The sequence below is a fragment of the Oncorhynchus tshawytscha genome, unplaced genomic scaffold (assembly GCF_018296145.1).
Source record: "Oncorhynchus tshawytscha isolate Ot180627B unplaced genomic scaffold, Otsh_v2.0 Un_contig_5941_pilon_pilon, whole genome shotgun sequence".
Taxonomy (NCBI): Eukaryota; Metazoa; Chordata; class Actinopteri; order Salmoniformes; family Salmonidae; genus Oncorhynchus; species Oncorhynchus tshawytscha.
Window position 1 is genome coordinate 1 of NW_024607286.1, and position 22,051 is coordinate 22,051.

General features: G+C 42.2%; 1 gene segment (V, D, J or C); it reads left to right on the forward strand.

Annotated features, from left to right (window-relative positions):
• The first annotated feature begins 11,157 nt into the window (after window positions 1-11,157).
• LOC112226243 lies at window positions 11,158-11,735 on the forward strand. The segment is given in 2 exon segments: window positions 11,158-11,293; window positions 11,398-11,735. Coding segments are annotated over 2 exon segments (366 nt in total).
• The last annotated feature ends 10,316 nt before the right edge of the window (window positions 11,736-22,051 follow it).

Here is a 22,051-nt window from a genome sequence, read left to right on the forward strand (position 1 = left end):
CCGGCGCCGACAGAGATGGCCGCCTCGCTTCGCGTTCCTAGGAAACTATGCAGTTTTTTGTTTTTTTTACGTGTTATTTCTTACACTAGTACCCCAGGTCATCTTAGGTTTCGGTTAGCTGCTAGCTGAGCAGCTAACCGATCGCTGCAGCTGTACATAGTCTATTGGTAAATAGCCCACCCATTTTCACCTACCTCATCCCCATTCTGTTTTTATTTATTTACTTTTCTGCTCTTTTGCACACCAATATCTCTACCTGTACATGACCATCTGATCATTTATCACTCCAGTGTTAATCTGCAAAATTGTAACTATTCGTCTACCTCCTCATGCCTTTTGCACACATTGTATATCGACCCCCCCTTTGTTTTCTACTGTGTTATTGACTTGTTAATTGTTTATTCCATGTGTAACTCTGTGTTGTCTGCTCACACTGCTATGCTTTATCTTGGCCAGGTCGCAGTTGTAAATGAGAACTTGTTCTCAACTAGCCTACCTGGTTAAATAAAGGTGAAATAAAAAATAAAAAAAATAAATTTCCTGTTTGAAATGTCATCTTGGTTTCGCCTCTAGCATCAGTTCTGTGGCACTCACAGATAATATCTTTGCAGATTTTGAAACGTCAGGTGTTTTCTTTCCAAAGCTGTCAATTATATGCATAGTCGAGCATCTTTTCGTGACAAAATATCTTATTTAAAACGGGAAAGTTTTTTATCCAAAAATTAAAAGAGCGCCCCCTATATCAAAGAAGTTCATCATGAGAGCCAATATATTTATTTCATTTCATTGCGATGTTCATGAATAGTTAACGTTGCGTTATGGTAATGAGCTTGGGGCTATGAATACGCTCCTGGATACGGGATTGCTAGTCGCAAGAAGATAAGGAGACATTGGAACACAAGCGCATTCAAAATCTGGGGGCACTTCCTGTGAAATTTCATCTTGGTTTCGCCTGTAGCATTAGTTCTGTGGCACTCACAGACAATATATTTGCAGTTTTGGAAAACGTCAGAGTGTTTTTCTTTCCAAAGAAAACTGTCAATTATATGCATAGTCAAGCATCTTTCGTGACAAAATATTCTTGTTTAAAACGGGAACGTTTTTGATCCAAAATTAAAAGAGCTCCCTATATCGAAGAATGAAGTTAACAGGGCATGGATTTTGCTCAAAATGTCAATAACTCCTGTAAATAATGCTACACATATGGACAACGTGATAACCATGATTGTTTCATCTTTTAATGTCAGGACTGACCACCTTTAACAAATTTTTTATTTACATTGACGGCCTAACCTGGCTAAACCCAGGACAATGCTGGGCCAATTGTGCACCGCCCCTATGGGACTCACAATCACGCCCGAATGTGACACAGCCTAGATTTTGAACCAGGATTGCAGTGACACGTCTTGTACCAAGATGCAGTGCCTTAGACCACTGCTTCACCTGGGAGGCCAAAGATGATTGCCTAACAAGTTGGAAGAGAAGAGTTGTTGAAATACTCAAGTGTAAGTACATTTGCACTGCTGTCTTTCCTTCTCTGTTTCTCTCTCTCTGTCTGTCTTCCACTCTCTTCCCACCTCTCTCTCCCTCGCTCACGTTCATCCGGTTTAACTTATAGCTAGAGTCAGACACCTCAATAAGACAGACATAACATTAGCAAAAAAGGAAACATCCTCTCACATTCAACTGGGTTTATTTTAAGCCAACTTAACATGTGTAAATATTTGTATGAACACAACAATATTTAACAACTGAGACATAAACTGAACAAGTTCCACAGACATGACTAACAGAAAAGGAATCATGTGTCCCTGAACAAAGGGGGGGGGATCAAAATCAAAAGTAACAGTCAGTATCTGGTGTGGCCACCAGCTGCATGAAGTACTGCAGTGCATCTCCTCCCCATGGACTGCACCAGATTTGTCAGTTCAAGTCAAGCTGTGAGATGTTACCCCACTCTTCCACCAAGGCATCTGCAAGTTCCTGGACATTTCTGGGGGGAATGGCCCTAGCCCTCACCCTCTGATCCAACAGGTCCCAGACGTGCTCAATGGGATTGAGATCCGTGCTCTTCGCTGACTATGGCAGAACACTGACATTCCTGTTTAACAGGAAATCATGCACAGAACGAGCAGTACGGCTGGTGGCATTGACATGCTGGAGGGTCATGTCAGGATGAGCCTGCAGGAAGGGTACCACATGAGGGAGGAGGCTCTCTTCCCTGTAATGCACAGCGTGGAGAATGCCTGCAATGACATTAAGCTCAGTCCGATGATGCTGTGACACACCGCCCCCAGACCATGACGGACCCTTCACCTCCAAATAGATCCCGGTCCAAAGTACAGGCCTCGGTTTAACGCTCCATCCTTTGACGATAAACGCAAATCTGACCATCACCCCTGGTGAGACAAAACCACGACTCCTCAGTGAAGAGCAGTTTTTGCCAGTCCTGTCTGATCCAGCGACGGTGGGTTTGTGCCCATAGGCAACGTTGTTGTTGGAGATGTCTGGTGAGGACCTGCCTTACAAAAGGCCTACAAGCCCTCAGTCCAGCCTCTCTCAGCCTATTGCAGACAGTCTGAGCACTGATGGAGGGGTTGCGCGTTGCTGGTGTAACTCGGGCAGTTGTTGTGGCCATCCTGTACCTGTCCCACAGGTGTGATGTTCGGATGTACTGGTCCTGTGCAGGTATTTTCACATGTGGTCTGCCACTGCGAGGACGATCATCTGTCCGTCCTGTCTCCCTGTAGCACTGTACAGACATTGCAATTTATTGCCCTGGCCACATTTGCAGTCCTCATGTCTCCTTGCAGTATGCCTAATGCATGTTCACGCAGATGAGCAGGAACCCTGGGCATCTTTCTTTTGGTGTTTTTCAGAGTCAGTAGAAAGGCCTCTTTAGTGTCCTAAGTTTTCATAACTGTGACCTTAATTGCCTACCGTCTGTAAGCTGTTCGTGTCTTAAAACTTGTTTGGGATAGGGGGGAGCATTTTCACGTTCGGATGAATAGCGTGCCCAGAGTAAACTGCCTGCTACTCAGGCCCAGATACGAATATATGCATATTATTGCAGTATTGGATAGGAAACACTCAGTTTCTAAAACTGTTTGAATGATGTCTGATTTATGATAACAACATCCTAAAAAGATTGATTCTATACTTAGTTTGACAAGTTTCCTTCGACCAGTAATATAACTTTTTGAATGCCTTCATCCAAAGTTCGGCTGGACCTGCACGAGCGTTTGATTTGTACTAAACGCGCTAACAAAAGTAGCTACTTGGACATAAATAATGGACACACGAACAAATCACATTGCCAGGAACTTGGATTCCTGGGAGGGCATTGTGATGAAGATCATCAAAGGTAAGGGAATATTTACAATGTTATTTCTGATTTCTGTTGACTCCAACATGGTGGATAATTGTATTTATTTTCTGAATGCCATCTCGAATTATTGCATGGTTTGCTTTCCACCGTAGGTATTTTTGAAATCTGACACAGCGGTTTGCATTAAGGAGAGGTATATCTATATTTCCATGTCTAAGAATTGTATTTTCATCAACATTTATAATAGTATTTCTGTAAAATGATGTGACTCTCTGTAATATCACCGGATGTTTTGGAACTGAGTGAACGTAACGCGCCAATGTATACTGAGAGTTTTAATATAAATATTCACTTTATCGAACAAAACATACATGTATTGTGTAACACATGAAGTCCTATGAGTGTCATCTGATGAAGATCATCAAAGGTTAGTGATTCATTTTATCTCTATTTGTGCTTTTGTGATTCCCTCTCTTTGGCTGGAAAAATGGCTGGGTTTTTCTGTGAGTTGGTGGTAACTAACATAAGTTGTGGTGCTTTTGCTGTAAAGCCTATTTGAAATCCGACACTGTGGTGGGATTAACTACAAGTTTACTTTTTAAACAATATAAAATACATGTATGTTTGAGGAATTTTAATTATGAGATCTCTGTTGTTTTGAATTTGGCGCCCTGCACTTTCACTGGCTGTTGTCATATCGATCCCCCTTTAACGGGATTGCAGCCCTAAGACGTTTTAAACAATACAGAAAATGTTTGCTGATTGACCATGATGATGTCTGGCTTTATCTTAGAATGTATTTATTGCCTTGAAACCCCTTTTATATGCATGTGACATGCTACTACCCAACCATGGTTTGTCATGCAAATTCTGTCTCCCAAGTTTTGTGTACTTATATGATTTTTTTCCTCCAATAGGTGAATTGTCTTCCATGGTGATAAGATGACAGGGAAACTACACCTCCTCCTGGTCTTCCTGAGGCCTCTGTAGTATGTACTCAATAACCTAGCAATTTATTGGAACAAGGTATTTACGTATAGAGATAATTATAATGTCTATTGAGTTAACATATTTCTGATCTATTGTCTTCCTTCTCTTTTCTCTACTGGAGTGTATTGTCAGAGTCTGGGAGGCCATTCCCTTCAGTCATCCTGAAAAAGCCTTCAGAACCTCTCAGCCTCTCCTGTAAGGGACCTTTAGTAGCTACAACATGGCCTGATATGTCAACCTGCAGGAAGAGCACTTGAATGGACAGGCATTATATGGAGTGATGCTAGTGGAACGCATACGCAAAAAAAGTGTTGAAGGACGGGTAGAAATCACCAGAGAGAATTTTAACAGCATGGTGTATCTGAAGCTGTCTGGTCTGAGAGAAGAGGACTCTGCTGTGTATTACTGTGCAAGAGACACAGTGGTGTGAGTGGAGGATCTGCACAAAAATCCCTCAGAGATTCTAACTGTCAGCAGAGTCAACAGAGGGCAGTAGAGCGTCAGTACAACAGAGTCAACAGAGGGCAGTAGAGCATCCAGTACAGCAGACTACAAACGGCACACATTCCACTGAGAACCAAATCAACCAGTAAACCTTCAACTGAACTGCTGTTAACATGAGCATTGTCCTATAGGCAAGAGTAGATAGTTAGAAACATTGATGAAAGTGTCACTCCACAATACATACTGGTACATTAATTGACAATACAAAATACAGAACAACATTGTGGACCACTCAGAGTTCTGAGACACTGTAGGCAATCATATGCAAGCATAGTTCAGTATGTATTTGGTATCAGCTATATACGTTATGGAATGGGTTGTTCCGGATTCTGGATGCTGATTGGACAAAGCAGCATTCCAGGTATGCTGTATTGGCCGTTACAGACATGCCAATGCCTGCTGACAGTTCCATCTGAAAATGATCACTGCACCTCCATAAGAATGTTATGCTGTCTGAATCATCTCTTGTATTTATCTCAACTCACACTTTATTTCCCCTGCTTCCAAGCCTTGCATTTAGTTTGGAAAAGGGTGGTTAAAATAAGCCTAGCTGGAAGATTTGTTTTTCACTTTTGAAATTTTTAATTCCTGGTAGAGAAAGGTCACGTCCCCTTTCAGGCGTTGCACGCATCAAACAATGGTTGCATGCCACGTCATCGACTATGTCATCGACTGACAGATTTCCATAGAGATCCAAATCAAATCAAATTTATTTATATAGCCCTTCGTACATCAGCTGATATCTCAAAGTGCTGCACAGAAACCCAGCCTAAAAACCCCAAACAGCAAGCAATGCAGGTGTAGAAGCACGGTGGCTAGGAAAAACTCCCTAGAAAGGCCAAAACCTAGGAAGAAACCTAGAGAGGAACCAGGCTATGTGGGGTGACCAGTCCTCTTCTGGCTGTGCCAGTGGAGATTATAACATAACATGGCCAAGATGTTCAAATGTTCATAAATGACCAGCATGGTCGAGATAATAAGAAGGCAGAACAGTTGAAACTGGAGCAGCAGCACGGTCAGATGGACTGGGGACAGCAAGGAGTCATCATGTCAGGTAGTCCTGGGGCATGGTCCTAGGGCTCAGGTCCTCCGAGAGAGAGAAAGAAAGAGAATTAGAGAGCATATGTGGGGTGGCCAGTCCTCTTCTGGCTGTGCCGGGTGGGGAGTATAACAGAACATGGCAAAGATGTTCAAATGTTCATAAATGATCAGCATGTTCGAATAATAAGAAGGCAGAACAGTTGAAACTGGAGCAGCAGCACGGCCAGGTGGACTGGGGACAGCAGGAGTTCATCATGTCAGGTAATACTGGGGCATGGTCCTAGGGCTCCAGGTCCTCCGAGAGAGGAGGAAGGTAGAGAACGCACACTTAGATTCACACAGGACACCGAATAGGACAGGAGAAGTACTCAGATATAACAAACTGACCCTAGCCCCCGACACATAAACTACTGCAGCATAAATACTGGAGGCTGAGACAGGAGGGGTCAGGAGAACTGTGGCCCCATCCGAGGACACCCCTGGACAGGGCCAAACAGGAAGGATATAACCCCACCCACTTTGCCAAGCACAGCCCCCACACCACTAGAGGGATATCTTCAACCACCAACTTACCATCCTGAGACAGGGCCAAAATTATAGCCCACAAAGGTCTCCGCCATGGCACAACCCAAGGGGGGCGCCAACCCAGACAGGATGACCACATCAGTGAATTAACCCACTCAGGTGACGCACCCCTTCCAGGGACAGCATGAGAAGAGAGCCCCAGTAAGCCAGTGACTCAGCCCCTGTAATAGGGTTAGAGGCAGAGAGATCCCAGTGGAAAGAGGGGAACCGGCCAGGCAGAGACAGCAAGGGCGGTTCGTTGCTCCAGAGCCTTTCCGTTCACCTTCCCACTCCTGGGCCAGACTACACTCAATCATATGACCCACTGAAGAGATGAGTCTTCAGTAAAGACTTAAAGGTTGAGACCGGTTGCGTCTCTGACATGGGTGAGCAGGCCGTTCCATAAAAATGGAGCTCTATGAGGAAAGCCCTGCCTCAGCTGTTTGCTTAGAAATTCTCGGGATGAATTAGGAGGCCTGCGTCTTGTGACCGTAGCGTACGTGTAGGTATGTACGGCAGGACCAAATCAGAGAGAGATAGGTAGGAGCAAGCCCATAAAGTGCTTTGTAGGTTAGCAGTAAAACTGAAATCAGCCCTTGCTTTGACAGGAAGCCAGTCAGAGAGGCTAGCACTGGAGTAATATGATCAAATTATTTGGTTCTAGTGGGATTCTAAAGCAGCCGTATTTAGCACCAACTGAAGTTTAATAAGTGCTTTATCCCAGGTAAATGAAAGTAGAGCATTGCAGTAGTCTAACCTAGAAGTGACAAAAGCATGGATTAATTTTTCTGCATCATTTTTGGACAGAAAGTTTTGATTTTGCAATGTTCGTAGATGGAAAAAAGCTGTCCTTGAAATGGTCTTGATATGTTCTTCAAAGAGATCAGGGTCCAGAGTAACGCCGAGGTCCTTCACAGTTTATTTGAGGCGACTGTACAACCATTAAGATTAATTGTCAGATTCAAGCAGAAGATCTCTTTGTTTCTTGGGATGAGAACAAGCATCTGTTTGTCCGGAGATTTAAAAGTAAGAGAAGTTTGCAGCCATCCACTTCCTTGCCTTAATGCAAACACATGCTTCTAGCAAAGAGAGGGCAATTTTAGAGGGGCTTCACCATGTTTCATTGAATGTACAGCTGTGTGTCATCCGCATAGCAGTGAAAGTTAACATTATGTTTTAAGACAACATCCCCCCAAGAGGTAAAAATATATAGTAAGAAAACAATAGTGGTCTAAGCAGACCTTGAGGAACACCGAAGTACAGTTGATTTGTCGGGGACAAACCATTCCTGAAGACAAACTGATATCTTTCCGACAGATAAGATCTAAACCAGAGCCAGAACTTGTCCGTGTAGACCAATTTGGGTTTCCAAGATCAGGATGGGGGCGGCAGGGTAGCCTAGTGGTTAGAGCGTTGGACTGCCCCTGAACAGGCAGTTAACCCCACTGTTCTAGGCCATCATTGAAAATAAAGAATTTGTTCTTAACTGACTTGTCTAGTTAAATAGAGGTAAAAAAAGACTCATTCCTAATTCTATGCAGATTGCTGTAACATACAATGTGGTTACCTGAAAGGTAAAATACCTATCAGGCGTTGTACGAGTTGACAAAGCGTAAGAAATTTTAATTTTAATTTGATTTATTTCACCTTTATTTAACCAGGTAGGCTAGTTGAGAACAAGTTCTCATTTGCAACTGTGACCTGGCCAAGTTAAAAGCATAGCAATTTGACACATTCAACAACACAGAGTTACACATGGAATAAACAAAAACATAGTCAATAATACAGTAGAACAAGAAAACAAAAAGTCTATATACAGTGAGTGCAAATGAAGTAGAATTGAGTTAACAGGGTCCTTAGCAATTGATTTTTAACACTGATGGTATACCATTAGATGTGTTTGTTGATAAGGGTCAAATATTAGGATTGCTAAAAAGTGTTCTATGGCTGTTTTGAAACATTCTATACAGTCCAATCCCATAAGTGAAGCATCAAAATTCAAAATGGTTCACAAGGGTTTTCAAACATTCTCATCCCTGTCATACCGTACCAGCCTTCTTATGCAAATTACACATAGCTTTCTAACATTTTAACTCTTTCCTCTCACTCCCTCTGCCTTTTATAAAACAGTCTCTCAGTGTGAATCATATATCTCTCGGGATCAAGCGGGATCAAGGCGACAACATCGGTGAAATTGGAGGGTGCTCAATTAAAATACATAATTGTAATATTAAACATGATGAAAATACAAGTGACTTACATTCTTGTTAAAAATCTTGTTAATCTAACTGATTTGACAGATTTACAAAAGGCTTTACGGCAAAAAGCATACCATGCGATTGTCTGAGGACAGCGCCCCACATCAACATATTTTTCAACCAAACCAGGCTTCACAAAATCACAAATAGCGATAAAATATTTCACTCACTTTAGAAAATCTTCCTCTGTTTGCAATCCCAAGGGTACCAGCTACACAATGAACGGTCGTTTTGTTTGATAAAGTCCTTTATATCCTTCTTTATAAACAAGCCTGAAACCTTGTATAAAGACTGTTGACATCTAGTGGAAACCATAGGCACTGCAATATGGGAGCTATTTTTATATATAGTCCCATTGGTTTGCATTGAAAGAGCCTGTGCCCTAAAGAAAATACAATTATTTCTGGTTGGTATTTCTGGTTGGTTTTCATCTGCTATATTTTTATTTTATTTTTTTATTTTATTTATCCGTTATTTTACCAGGTAAGTTGACTGAGAACACATTCTCATTTACAGCAACGACCTGGGGAATAGTTACAGGGGAGAGGAGGGGGATGAATGAGCCAATTGTAAACTGGGGATTATTAGGTGACCGTGATGGTTTGAGGGTCAGATTGGGAATTTAGCCAGGACACCAGGGTTAACCCCTACTCTCTATATCACTTCTGTTATAGTCTCAGACATTATTTTAACAGTTTTAGAAACTTCAAAGTGTTTTCTATTATATGCATATCCTGGCTTCTGGGTCTGAGTAACAGGCAGTTTACTTTGGGCACATCAGAAAGGCGGAAATTCAGGAAAAAGGGGCCTAGCCCTAAGAAGTTATAACATGTTTAACCTCCCGTCGTCCTCGTATTGTGTCTAGACCCCGAGTACTCGGGTCACCCTGTCCCGTCTTGGCTAAAGGCCCAATGGAAACAAGTGTGACAGTATGCATGTGAACAGCCTTTGCCAATGTATTCTTACACTTGCTTACCACCCAAATAGGTCCACAGACGACGCAATCGCAACCACAATGAACACTGCCCTAATCCCATCTGGACAAGAGGAATACCTATGTGAGAATGCTGTTCATGACTACAGCTCGGCATTTAACACCATAGTACCCTCCAAACTCAAACTCCAAACTCAAGCTCGTCATCAGAAACTTGAGACCCTGGGTCTCAGCCCGCCCTGTGCAACTAGGTACTGGACTTCCTGGCGGGCCGCCCCCAGGTGGTGGGGTAGGTAACAACATCTCCACCCCGCTGATCCTCAACACTGGGTCCCCACAAGGGTGCGTTCTGAACCCTCTCCTGTACTCCCTGTTCACCCACGACTGCGTGGCCATGCACGCCTCCAACTCAATCATCAAGTTTGCGGACGACACAACAGTGGTAGGCTTGATTACCAACAACGACGAGACGGCCTACAGGGAGGAGGTGAGGGCCCTTGGAGTGTGGTGTCAGGAAAATAACCTCACACTCAATGTCAACAAAATAAAGGAGATGATTGTGGACTTCAGGAAACAGCAGAGGGAGCACCCCCCTATCCACATCGATGGGACAGTAGTGGAGAGGGTAGTAAGTTTTAAGTTCCTCGGCGTACACATCACGGACAAACTGAATTGGTCCACCCACACAGACAGCGTCGTGAAGAATCAAGAGCATCCTGTCGGGCTGTATCACCGCCTGGTACAGCAACTTGACCAGCACCTACTGTACAGCTTGGACTAGACAGTCTACAGGAAAAACACTGGAGAGGATTGGCGTAATTTGTTATGATGAAGCACAACTTATAAAGATTAACTGAAACACAAGTTCAGCATCACCAGAGACACTTCCAGCAACAGACTGTTTCTAACAGGACAGAGTCTGCAGACTTAATCTCTCTGCGCACGGAACCGACTAGCGGGCTGAAATTCCACAACATACGGTGATCGCTACATAAATAGTCATATTAAACATTCATGAAAATACAAGTGTCTCACATGTATCGAAAGCCTAGAATCTTGCTAATCCAACTGCGTTGTCAAATTTTAAAAAGGATTTACTGCGAAAGAATACGATGCGATTATCTGAGCAAAAAGCCCCATAAAAAACAACAATTTTAACCAGCACAGGCGTAACATAATCACAAACTGCATTAAGAGACTGTGTATTATTGTGCTGGATGACTACAATGATACTAACCAAGACATGGACCAGTTCTAAAACTGAAAACCCATGAGAATCAAGCACAAGTGCAACATATGGCCACCAGTGATTATATAAATCAAACTGCTCTATCACATAACACTTATTGTTGATACACTGGCACAATAAGTATTATAACATGTACACCTTGATTCTTCACAAAAACATTTCTCAACAGTGCCAAGATACAGTATGTAGGAGTTAGACCCCTAGAGCAATGGGGGAGAAACAGTTAACACCATAGAGATGCAAATGTATTTCGATTCACATAGACCCAAGGTCTCCTCCCATTTCAATAGTCTGATATAACTGCCCTCCACAGATCTCCCTCAGTCACGACGGCCACTCCCAGTCTCTTCCTTTGCTTCTAGAATCGTAGAACCTTTCCACAATGACACTTTTAGAATGTGTGTTCCTCCTGACTCTCATCTCAGGTGTGTTAACTGGAGTTATTTCTGTCCAGTTTAGGAGAGGGGAGAGGAGCTGTGCTACTTGGCTGGAGGGTCACAGTAATCTAACCGCTTTGTCTGTTTTTCAGCTGTTCAGGGGCAGTCACTCACCTCCTCTGAGCCAGTGGTGAAGAAACCTAGAGAGTCAGTAACACTGTCCTGTGCTGTCTCTGGTCTTTCTCTAAGCTATCTGCATTGGATCCGTCAGAAACCAGGGAAAGGACTTGAGTGGATTGGTGGCACTGGCACTGTATTTGCCCAGTCTCTCCAGGGCCAGTTCACCATCACCAAAGACAGCTCAAAAAACCAGCTGTACTTAGAGGTGAAAAGCCTGAAGATTGAAGACTCTGCTGTTTATTATTGTGCCAGAGACACAGTGACACAGGAAGCTGAAGCGCCATACAAAAACTGATCAACAGTGATCCCAGGATGAGAGGCAATGAAGCGCATCTGTTCTTAAAACACACATAACACTACACAAAAGTTGCTGAAATTATTATAGATCCTTGAACTCACAATAGATTCCCAAGAGGGGATGTGCAGTAAGAGATACATATAATTCAATACAACTTGTATTGTCCCACATAGGGAAATGCGCTTGTTTCTGTGCTGTTCAGCATTGTATAAAATCAAACGTATCTAGTCTGAACATCCCATATGTAAAATCTCTGGCTTTCACAGTCTAGGCAACTTGGACTGACATTACAGCAAGCCCTACACTAACCTGACTATCACCGAACAAAGTTTAGTACTCTCCAATAAGTAAGTGACAATATTCTGTGTCCACTAGAACAAATGTACCATCATTTTCAGGGATTTTTCAGAAATCATCTGCTACAAAGATGTCGTTGATTATGTGTTTGAATGTATTTTTGACATTTAATTTCCACAGGTGTTCAGGGTCAGACACTGACTGAGTCTCAATCAGTGGTTAAAAGTCTGGAAGAATCCCACAAACTGACTTGTACATATGCTGGGTTTAGAAGCAGCTATTGGAATGCTTGGATCAGACAGGCTCCTGGGAAAGGTTGTCACCATTATTGGTTCCGGCAGTTACATCTACTACTCCCCGTCTTTTCAGGGTCGGTTTTCACCATCTACAGATTAACAGTCTGAAGACTGAAGACTCTGCTGTGTATTATTGTTGCAGAGACACAGTGACACAGGAGTCTGCAGCACTGTATAAAACTGATTCAACACTTCTCTTACTGTGAGAGTATGTGAAACAATTCCTGAACTCTAGTCTCTGTCAACATGAAATCCACGGCCCCACCAACACTATAGGAGGGGTATACATCGTACTCTAAATTATAACAATAATAAACATGATTACTTGAAAAATGAAATATACCTGACAACTTGTCAAGATAACTGTATGAATATTATAAACCTTAACTGAAAAAACTTTTAAAGCCATTTCAAGTCAGTTGACAATAGTAAATAACTAACATTTCTATTACATTACTATTCGGTTATGTTTTTCAATTTGGTGATCTTATTTAAATGAAACCAGATTTCAAATTTCATTAAACAATTAATGCAATATTAAATACATGGACCACGAAGGTCATTACTGTTAAACAGTAATGGAACAAATATAGATCTTTTGACCCTAATAGATTGTTCATCCTGTGCTGTTCTGAGAAACAATGCTGACATTATCAACTCTTCCTCTCAGTCTCTATTTAAACCTCTGGTGGAGGTCTATGCAAAGTCAATCCTTTCATCCCTTTATAATCAGGCACAGTCAGCTCTAGCCTTCCCATTATAGGTCACCTGGCTGACATTACAGTGAGCCCTGCACTAACTATCACTAAACAATGGAGCTACGAAAAGCCCTGAGTGGAATGGGAGAATGAATAAAAGGCCAGTTCACTCTGACTGAGGACGTCTTCACAAGCACACAGTTATTGTAGGCCAAGAGGATCTCCTGCTGTTTATTATTGTGCTTGCCAGTGGCGGGTTTAGGTATAGCGACATGGGCAGCCACCCAGGGCAGCATTTTGCTGGGGGCGGCACGGGGTGCCCACACACTAAAAAAATGTTTTATTACATTTTGAATGGTGACATTTTGCGTGAACGGTTCTCTATCACTCAGTTGCTCATCACGTCAATGATATCATGTCAGCATGTGGGTCAATTAACCTTGCCGGGGTGGGCGCCCTGATAGTTTGTGGGCTAGGCAGGCTACTGCCTGGGAAGGGCTCCCACTCAGAAGTACGAGATGGGGAGGGGGGGGCAGGGTTAGGTTGACCTCAGGTCTCCCCACTGGAAGCCTGAGGTAGGGGGGAGTGGGGGGAATCTATCAAATAGCGCACCTCTAACTTTGTACAGGACTAATGCAATTAGCGTTGGACTAGTAACCGGAAGGTTGCAAGTTCAAACCCCCGTGCTGACAAGGTACAAATCTGTCGTTCTGCCTCTGAACAGGAAGTTAACCCACTGTTCCTAGGCCGTCATTGAAAATAAGAATTTGTTCTTAACTGACTTGCCTGGTTAAATAAAGTTTACAAAATAAAAAAATAAAAAAAATTGTTCTGCAATTTAGTTTGTGTGTTTCTTGTGTGAAGTGCATTAGTGTAATAATCAGGTTCTATTCTTTATAAGTGTGTTATTTTGTGTATTTGTGTGATATAGGATTTGTGCAATTTAGTTTAATTTGTGTGTTTTTTTGTTAGCAATAGGGTAATAGTGCAATAATTTGATTTTTTTTTACATTGGTATTTATTTACTACAATTTGTTTCTATTTGTCTTTGTTAATTATTTTCGATAGTTATGAGTCTTTTTTTGTATATATTTTTTAGATTCATATAGTTTTAAATGACCATTTATTTGTGTTGTTCCAAATGTCTGAATAAAAATTACAGTTAAGGTAGGTGAACACCCCGCTGAAGGGGGGATTCAACCAGGGAGCCATACAAGCTAGAACCTCCACTGCTCGACAGAAACACTGACTGAAGCTGGTGAACCAGCTGTACAACATGGATAGGTGGGGTACTACTACCTCTCTTTGTGTCACACTAGAATAATACTGAGTATCAGTAGTGTAAATAATAAAACAACAATATCACAAAGCACTACACTACAAGAGTCCAAACACTAACATTCAAACTACCTCTTGCCTAGACTGGTCAAGCTTTCTTGATGTCACACAAGTAATTAACTTATTTGGGACAGGGGGGGGCAGTATTGAGTAGCTTGGATAGCTACTCAGTAGCTGTTGCCCAGAGTAAACTAAATGCTACTCTGTCCTAAAAGCAAGAATATGCATATAATTAGTAGATTTTTGATAGGAAACACTCTGAAGTTTCTAAAACTGTTTGAATGATGTCTGTGAGTATAACAGAGCTCATATGGCAGGCAAAAAACCTGAGAAAAAAATCCACCAGGAAGTGGGAAATCTGAGGTTTGTAGTTTTTCAACTCAGCCCGTATTGAAAATATAGTGGGATATGGGTAATCTTGCACTTCCTAAGGCTTCCACTAGATGTCAACAGTCTTTAGAACATTGTTTCAGGCTTCTACTGTGAAGGGGGGGGCTGAATGAGGGGGAATGAGTCAGAGGTATATCAGCAGCCACGGCTCGCGATGCGCGGTCATGAGAAAGTTACCTCTCGTTCCATTGCTTTTCTACAGACAAATGAATTCTCCTGTTGGGACATTATTGAACATTTATGATAAAAACATCCTAAAGATTGATTCTATACATCGTTGTTATGTTTCGACTGAGTAATATAACTTTTTGGAATTTTCGTCTGACATTTCCGCTGGACTTGCCCGCGCCTCATGGGTTTCGATTTGTTTACTAAATGCCTAACAAAAGGAGGAATTTGGACATAAATTATGGACATTATGGAACAAATCAAACATTTATTGTGGAACTAGAGTTCCTGGGGAGTGCATTCTGACGAAGATTATCAAGGTAAGTGAATATTTATAATGCTATTTCTGACTTATGTTGACTCCAACATGGTGGATATCTTCTTGGGTTGTGTATGTCTCTGGCGCCATACTCAGATTATTACATAGCATTATTGCATGGTTTTCCGTAATGTTTTTGAAATCTGACACATTAAGACAAAAATAAATTCCACAATTAACTTTTAACAAGGCACACCTGTTAATTGAAATTCATTCAGGTGTCTACCTCATGGAAGCTGGTTGAGAATGCCAAAAGTGTACGAAGCTGTCATCATGTCAAAGGGTGGTTACTTTGAAGAATCTCAATAATAAAATATATTTTGATGTTTAACACTTTTTTTTTTGGTTACTACATGATTCCATATGTTTTATTTCATAGTTTTGATGTAGAAAATTTTAAAATAGTCAAATGTAAGAGTGTCCAAACTTTTGACTGGTACTGCATATGTAATTATTAATCGTATATAATTGAATATACCAATTATTGGTGTCACTCAAGGATCTACACTGAACAAATATATAAATGCAACATGCAAAGTGTTGGTCCCCTGTTTCATGAGCTGAAATAAAAGATCCCATAAAATCAATGTTCCATAAGTACAAAAAAGCTTATTTTTGTGAACAAATTTTAGTGAGCATTTCTCAAAATTTTTAACCTTTATATTACTATGCAAGTCAGTTAAGAACAAATTCTCATTTTTCAATGATGGCCTAGTTCAGAACAACAGATTTGTACCTTGTCAGCTCTGGGATTCGATCTTGCAACGCTCTAACCCACTAGGCTACCACCTGACAAGTGATGTGTGGCATATCAAGAAGCTTATTAACCCATTACAGTCTAAGTGCTGGCTGGGGGATGGGTGGGGGGTTGTACTATAGTTTGCCATCAGATATTATATATTTAATTTTGATTCACATGATTACTTTTATGACTTTTTCTTCATATTTTGATCCAAAAATGGCAGGTACGTGTTTTTATATGTTTTCACGGTTTATCATTTTAGATTTAATTAAAAATCTGATCTGTCTATGAGAGTATTTCATGTGTCGACCAGTGTGTGTAGTTGATGCAAATTGTGTTGCATCGAGTCTTTTTAGAAACTTTCATACTAAGATCAATGTTAACATCAGTTTTGTACAGCACTGCAGCCTCCTGTGTCACTGTGGCTGTCGTGCACAATCTGAAGTGTCTGATTATGAAGGGATAACGGGAGGAGACTTTGCATAGACCACCCTCTAGAGAAATAAATATCCTGACAGGAGAGATCTGCTCTATTCCTTTATTCTCTCTACTCCCTGTCCTGTCTGTAGTTCAGATTCTACTTATGAGACGTGTTGACTATAATGGCTTTAGAATGATGTGTTGACTACATATAATGGCTTTAGTATTGTGTGTTTACTATATATAATGGCTTTAGTATGATGTGTTGACTATATATAATGGCTTTAGTATGATGTGTTGACTATAATGGCTTTAGTATGATGTGTTGACTATATATAATGGCTTTAGTATGATGTGTTGACTATATATAATGGCTTTAGTATGATGTGTTGACTATATATAATGGCTTTAGTATGATGTGTTGACTATATATAATGGCTTTAGTATGATGTGTTGACTATATATAATGGCTTTAGTATGATGTGTTGACTATAATGGCTTTAGTATGTGTTGACTATAATGGCTTTAGTATGATGTGTTGACTATATATAATGGCTTTAGTATGATGTGTTGACTATATATAATGGCTTTAGTATGATGGCTTTAGTATGATGTGTTGACTATATATAATGGCTTTAGTATGATGTGTTGACTATATATAATGGCTTTAGTATGATGTGTTGACTATATATAATGGCTTTAGTATGATGTGTTGACTATATATAATGGCTTTAGTATGATGTGTTGACTATATATAATGGCTTTAGTATGATGTGTTGACTATAATGGCTTTAGTATGATGTGTTGACTATATATAATGGCTTTAGTATGATGTGTTGACTATATATAATGGCTTTAGTCCCCAGGTCATCCTAGGTTTCATTACATACAGCCGAGAAGAACTACTGAATATAAGATCAGCGTCAACTCACCATCAGTACGACCAAGAATATGTTTTTCGCGATGCGGATCCTGTGTTCTGCCTTACAACCAGTGCCACGGAATGGTTCCCATGCAGCGACCCAAAAAAACGACTCAGAAAAAGGGGGAAACGAAGCGGTCTTCTGGTCAGACTCCGGAGACGGGCACATCGTGCACCACTCCCTAGCATTCTTCTTGCCAATGTCCAGTCTCTTGACAACAAGGTTGATGAAATCCGAGCAAGGGTAGCATTCCAGAGGGACATCAGAGACTGTAACGTTCTCTGCTTCACGGAAACATGGCTAACTGGAGAGACGCAATCCGAAGCGGTGCAGCCAGCGGGTTTCTCCACGCATCGCGCCGACAGAAACGAACATCTTTCTGGTAAGAAGAGGGGCGGGGCGTATGCCTTATGGCCAACGTGACATGGTGTGATGAAAGAAACATACAGGAACTCAAATCCTTCTGTTCACCTGATTTAGAATTCCTCACAATCAAATGTAGACCGCATTATCTACCAAGAGAATTCTCTTCGATTATAATCACAGCCGTATATATCCCCCAAGCAGACACATCGATGGCTCTGAACGAACTTTATTTAACTCTCTGCAAACTGGAAACGATTTATCCGGAGGCTGCATTCATTGTAGCTGGGGATTTTAACAAGGCTAATCTGAAAACAAGACTCCCTAAATTTTATCAGCATATCGATTGCGCAACCAGGGGTGGAAAGACCCTGGACCATTGTTACTCTAACTTCCGCGACGCATATAAGGCCCTGCCCCGCCCCCCTTTCGGAAAAGCTGACCACGACTCCATTTTGTTGATCCCTGCCTACAGACAGAAACTAAAACAAGAAGCTCCCACGCTGAGGTCTGTCCAACGCTGGTCCGACCAAGCTGACTCCACACTCCAAGACTGCTTCCATCACGTGGACTGGGAGATGTTTCGTATTGCGTCAGACAACAACATTGACGAATACGCTGATTCGGTGTGCGAGTTCATTAGAACGTGCGTTGAAGATGTCGTTCCCATAGCAACGATTAAAACATTCCCTAACCAGAAACCGTGGATTAATGGCAGCATTCGTGTGGAACTGAAGGCGCGAACCACTGCTTTTAATCAGGGCAAGGTGTCTGGTAACATGACTGAATACAAACAGTGCAGCTATTCCCTCCGCAAGGCTATCAAACAAGCTAAGCGCCAGTACAGAGACAAAGTAGAATCTCAATTCAACGGCTCAGACACAAGAGGCATGTGGCAGGGTCTACAGTCAATCACGGACTACAGGAAGAAACCCAGCCCAGTCACGGACCAGGATGTCTTGCTCCCAGGCAGACTAAATAACTTTTGCCCGCTTTGAGGACAATACAGTGCCACTGACACGGCCTGCAACGAAAACATGCGGTCTCTCCTTCACTGCAGCCGAAGTGAGTAAGACATTTAAACGTGTTAACCCTCGCAAGGCTGCAGGCCCAGACGGCATCCCCAGCCGCGCCCTCAGAGCATGCGCAGACCAGCTGGCCGGTGTGTTTACGGACATATTCAACCAATCCCTATACCAGTCTGCTGTTCCCACATGCTTCAAGAGGGCCACCATTGTTCCTGTTCCCAAGAAAGCTAAGGTAACTGAGCTAAACGACTACCGCCCCGTAGCACTCACATCCGTCATCATGAAGTGCTTTGAGAGACTAGTCAAGGACCATATCACCTCCACCCTACCTGACACCCTTGACCCACTCCAATTTGCTTACCGCCCAAATAGGTCCACAGACGATGCAATCTCAACCACACTGCACACTGCCCTAACCCATCTGGACAAGAGGAATACCTATGTGAGAATGCTGTTCATCGACTACAGCTCGGCATTCAACACCATAGTACCCTCCAAGCTCGTCATCAAGCTCGAGACCCTGGGTCTCGACCCCGCCCTGTGCAACTGGGTACTGGACTTCCTGACGGGCCGCCCCCAGGTGGTGAGGGTAGGCAACAACATCTCCTCCCCGCTGATCCTCAACACTGGGGCCGCACAAGGGTGCGTTCTGAGCCCTCTCCTGTACTCCCTGTTCACCCACGACTGCGTGGCCACGCACGCCTCCAACTCAATCATCAAGTTTGCGGACGACACAACAGTGGTAGGCTTGATTACCAACAACGACGAGACGGCCTACAGGGAGGAGGTGAGGGCCCTCGGAGTGTGGTGTCAGGAAAATAACCTCACACTCAACGTCAACAAAACTAAGGAGATGATTGTGGACTTCAGGAAACAGCAGAGGGAACACCCCCATCCACATCGATGGAACAGTAGTGGAGAGGGTAGCAAGTTTTAAGTTCCTCGGCATACACATCACAGACAAACTGAATTGGTCCACTCACACAGACAGCATCGTGAGGAAGGCGCAGCAGCGCCTCTTCAACCTCAGGAGGCTGAAGAAATTCGGCTTGTCACCAAAAGCACTCACAAACTTCTACAGATGCACAATCGAGAGCATCCTGGCGGGCTGTATCACCGCCTGGTATGGCAACTGCAACGCCCTCAACCGTAAGGCTCTCCAGAGGGTAGTGAGGTCTGCACAACGCATCACCGGGGGCAAACTACCTGCCCTCCAGGACACCTACACCACCCGATGCTACAGGAAGGCCATAAAGATCATCAAGGACATCAACCACCCGAGCCACTGCCTGTTCACCCCGCTGTCATCCAGAAGGCGAGGTCAGTACAGGTGCATCAAAGCTGGGACCGAGAGACTGAAAAACAGCTTCTATCTCAAGGCCATCAGACTGTTAAACAGCCACCACTAACATTGAGTGGCTACTGCCAACACACTGTCAATGACACTGACTCTACTCCAGCCACTTTAATCATGGGAATTGATGGGAAATGATGTAAATATATCACTAGCCACTTTAAACAATGCTACCTTATATAATGTTACTTACCCTACATTATTCATCTCATATGCATACGTAGATACTGTACTCTATATCATCGACTGCATCCTTATGTAATACATGTATCACTAGCCACTTTAACTATGCCACTTTGTTTACATACTCATCTCATATGTATATACTGTACTCGATATCATCTACTGTATCTTGCCTATGCTGCTCTGTACCATCACTCATTCATATATCCTTATGTACATATTCTTTATCCCCTCACTATGGCGTCACATTTTGTCCTAGCACATGTAAACTTTGGCTCATAAAGCTTCCGTGTCAGTTGTGCTGTGCAGTCCATAGATCTGTAACTATGATTGTGTCGCATAGTGTGGTATGCAAAGACACCCTCCTGCACAGCTAAACCATATTCTTCTTGGGAAGGCTCTACCTTGTTGAAGAATGTGGTGACAGAGGGCATACCAACACGGCCAATCAGAGGCTTTATGCTTTTTCGTCTGTTGATGTTCTACCACTGCCGTTCTTCCCCGCTGCCAATTGGAAAAAGAGGTATTACTAAGGTTGCTGTGAACCATTCTATCGTCTTGAGCGTATAAGCGGAAATTCTCTCATCATGTTTTTCATAAAAAGTGCATTTCCGTTTCTTGGAAAGAGTCATTGTATCTCCTCTGTCTGTTCTTCACTCTCCTTGTGTCACTCTTCTTACTCTCTTAACTTTTTCTTCTACTCCAATCTTTCTCCTCTTTTCTTAACTCGTCTTCCTTTCCTTCTCTTCACCTTTCCACCTCACTCTTCGACACTCTCATTGCTTCACTCTTTTTACTCCATTAATTTTTAATTCTCCTTCCTCTCCAATCTGTATTAATAAATAGCATACTATTAGATAAAATACTTTGGTTAACAGATTCCCATTGCTTGCCTCATTTCTGTATTTTATCTCAAAAACATTGTTTGGAATAATAAATTGGCAGGCTCTGTAACCATATCTTTACTTTTCCTCTGTCTCCTTCACTCTTCTTCCTATCCAGTCTTCCTTCTCTCCTTCCTCTCCACTGCTAATGTTATCCATGAACATTTCTAAATATATTTTCACACTACTTATAATGCCAAACCATTAAAATTGTAATCTACAAAAATATTCTCCAAATTAATTGTGCATTAATTTAATATAATCTTAACATATTTTCAAAATAGCCCATCCACTGCATGTTTACATGTGAACGTTTTTTAACCTAGCTACCATAACAGTAGCTAGGTAACTTAGCTAGCTAACTTAACCTATTTAAAACCTTATAGAGCAAATCATCTATCTATATAATATATTGTGACATTATAACATCACTAGCTAGTATCTCAAACGATTGTATCTTACCTGACTTGAAAAGACGCTTGTGGTGATGTTGTGGATTCACTTGACACTTGCTAGCTTCTGGCCAAGTTTTCCACTGCAGTTTTCTCTAAAACTATCGCGAGCAAGTAGTTAGTAGAAGAAGAAGAGTGAATGAAGCTGCTATAGCGAGCAGCCCCCTCTGTTGGCCTAAACAAGCACAGCGCGATTGAGACGTCAACCGGTAGGCTCTGCTGCCCGGTCTTTCTTGCCAAGTAAAATTTTTCTCTAAATCATCTACTGTATCTTGCCTATGCTGCTCTGTACCATCACTCATTCATATATCCTTATGTACATATTCTTTATCCCCTTACACTGTGTATAAGACAGTCGTTTTTTTTGGGGAATTGTTAGTTAGATTACTTGTTCGTTATTACTGCATTGTCGGAACTAGAAGCACAAGCATTTCGCTACACTCGCATTAACGTCTGCTAACCGTGTGTATGTG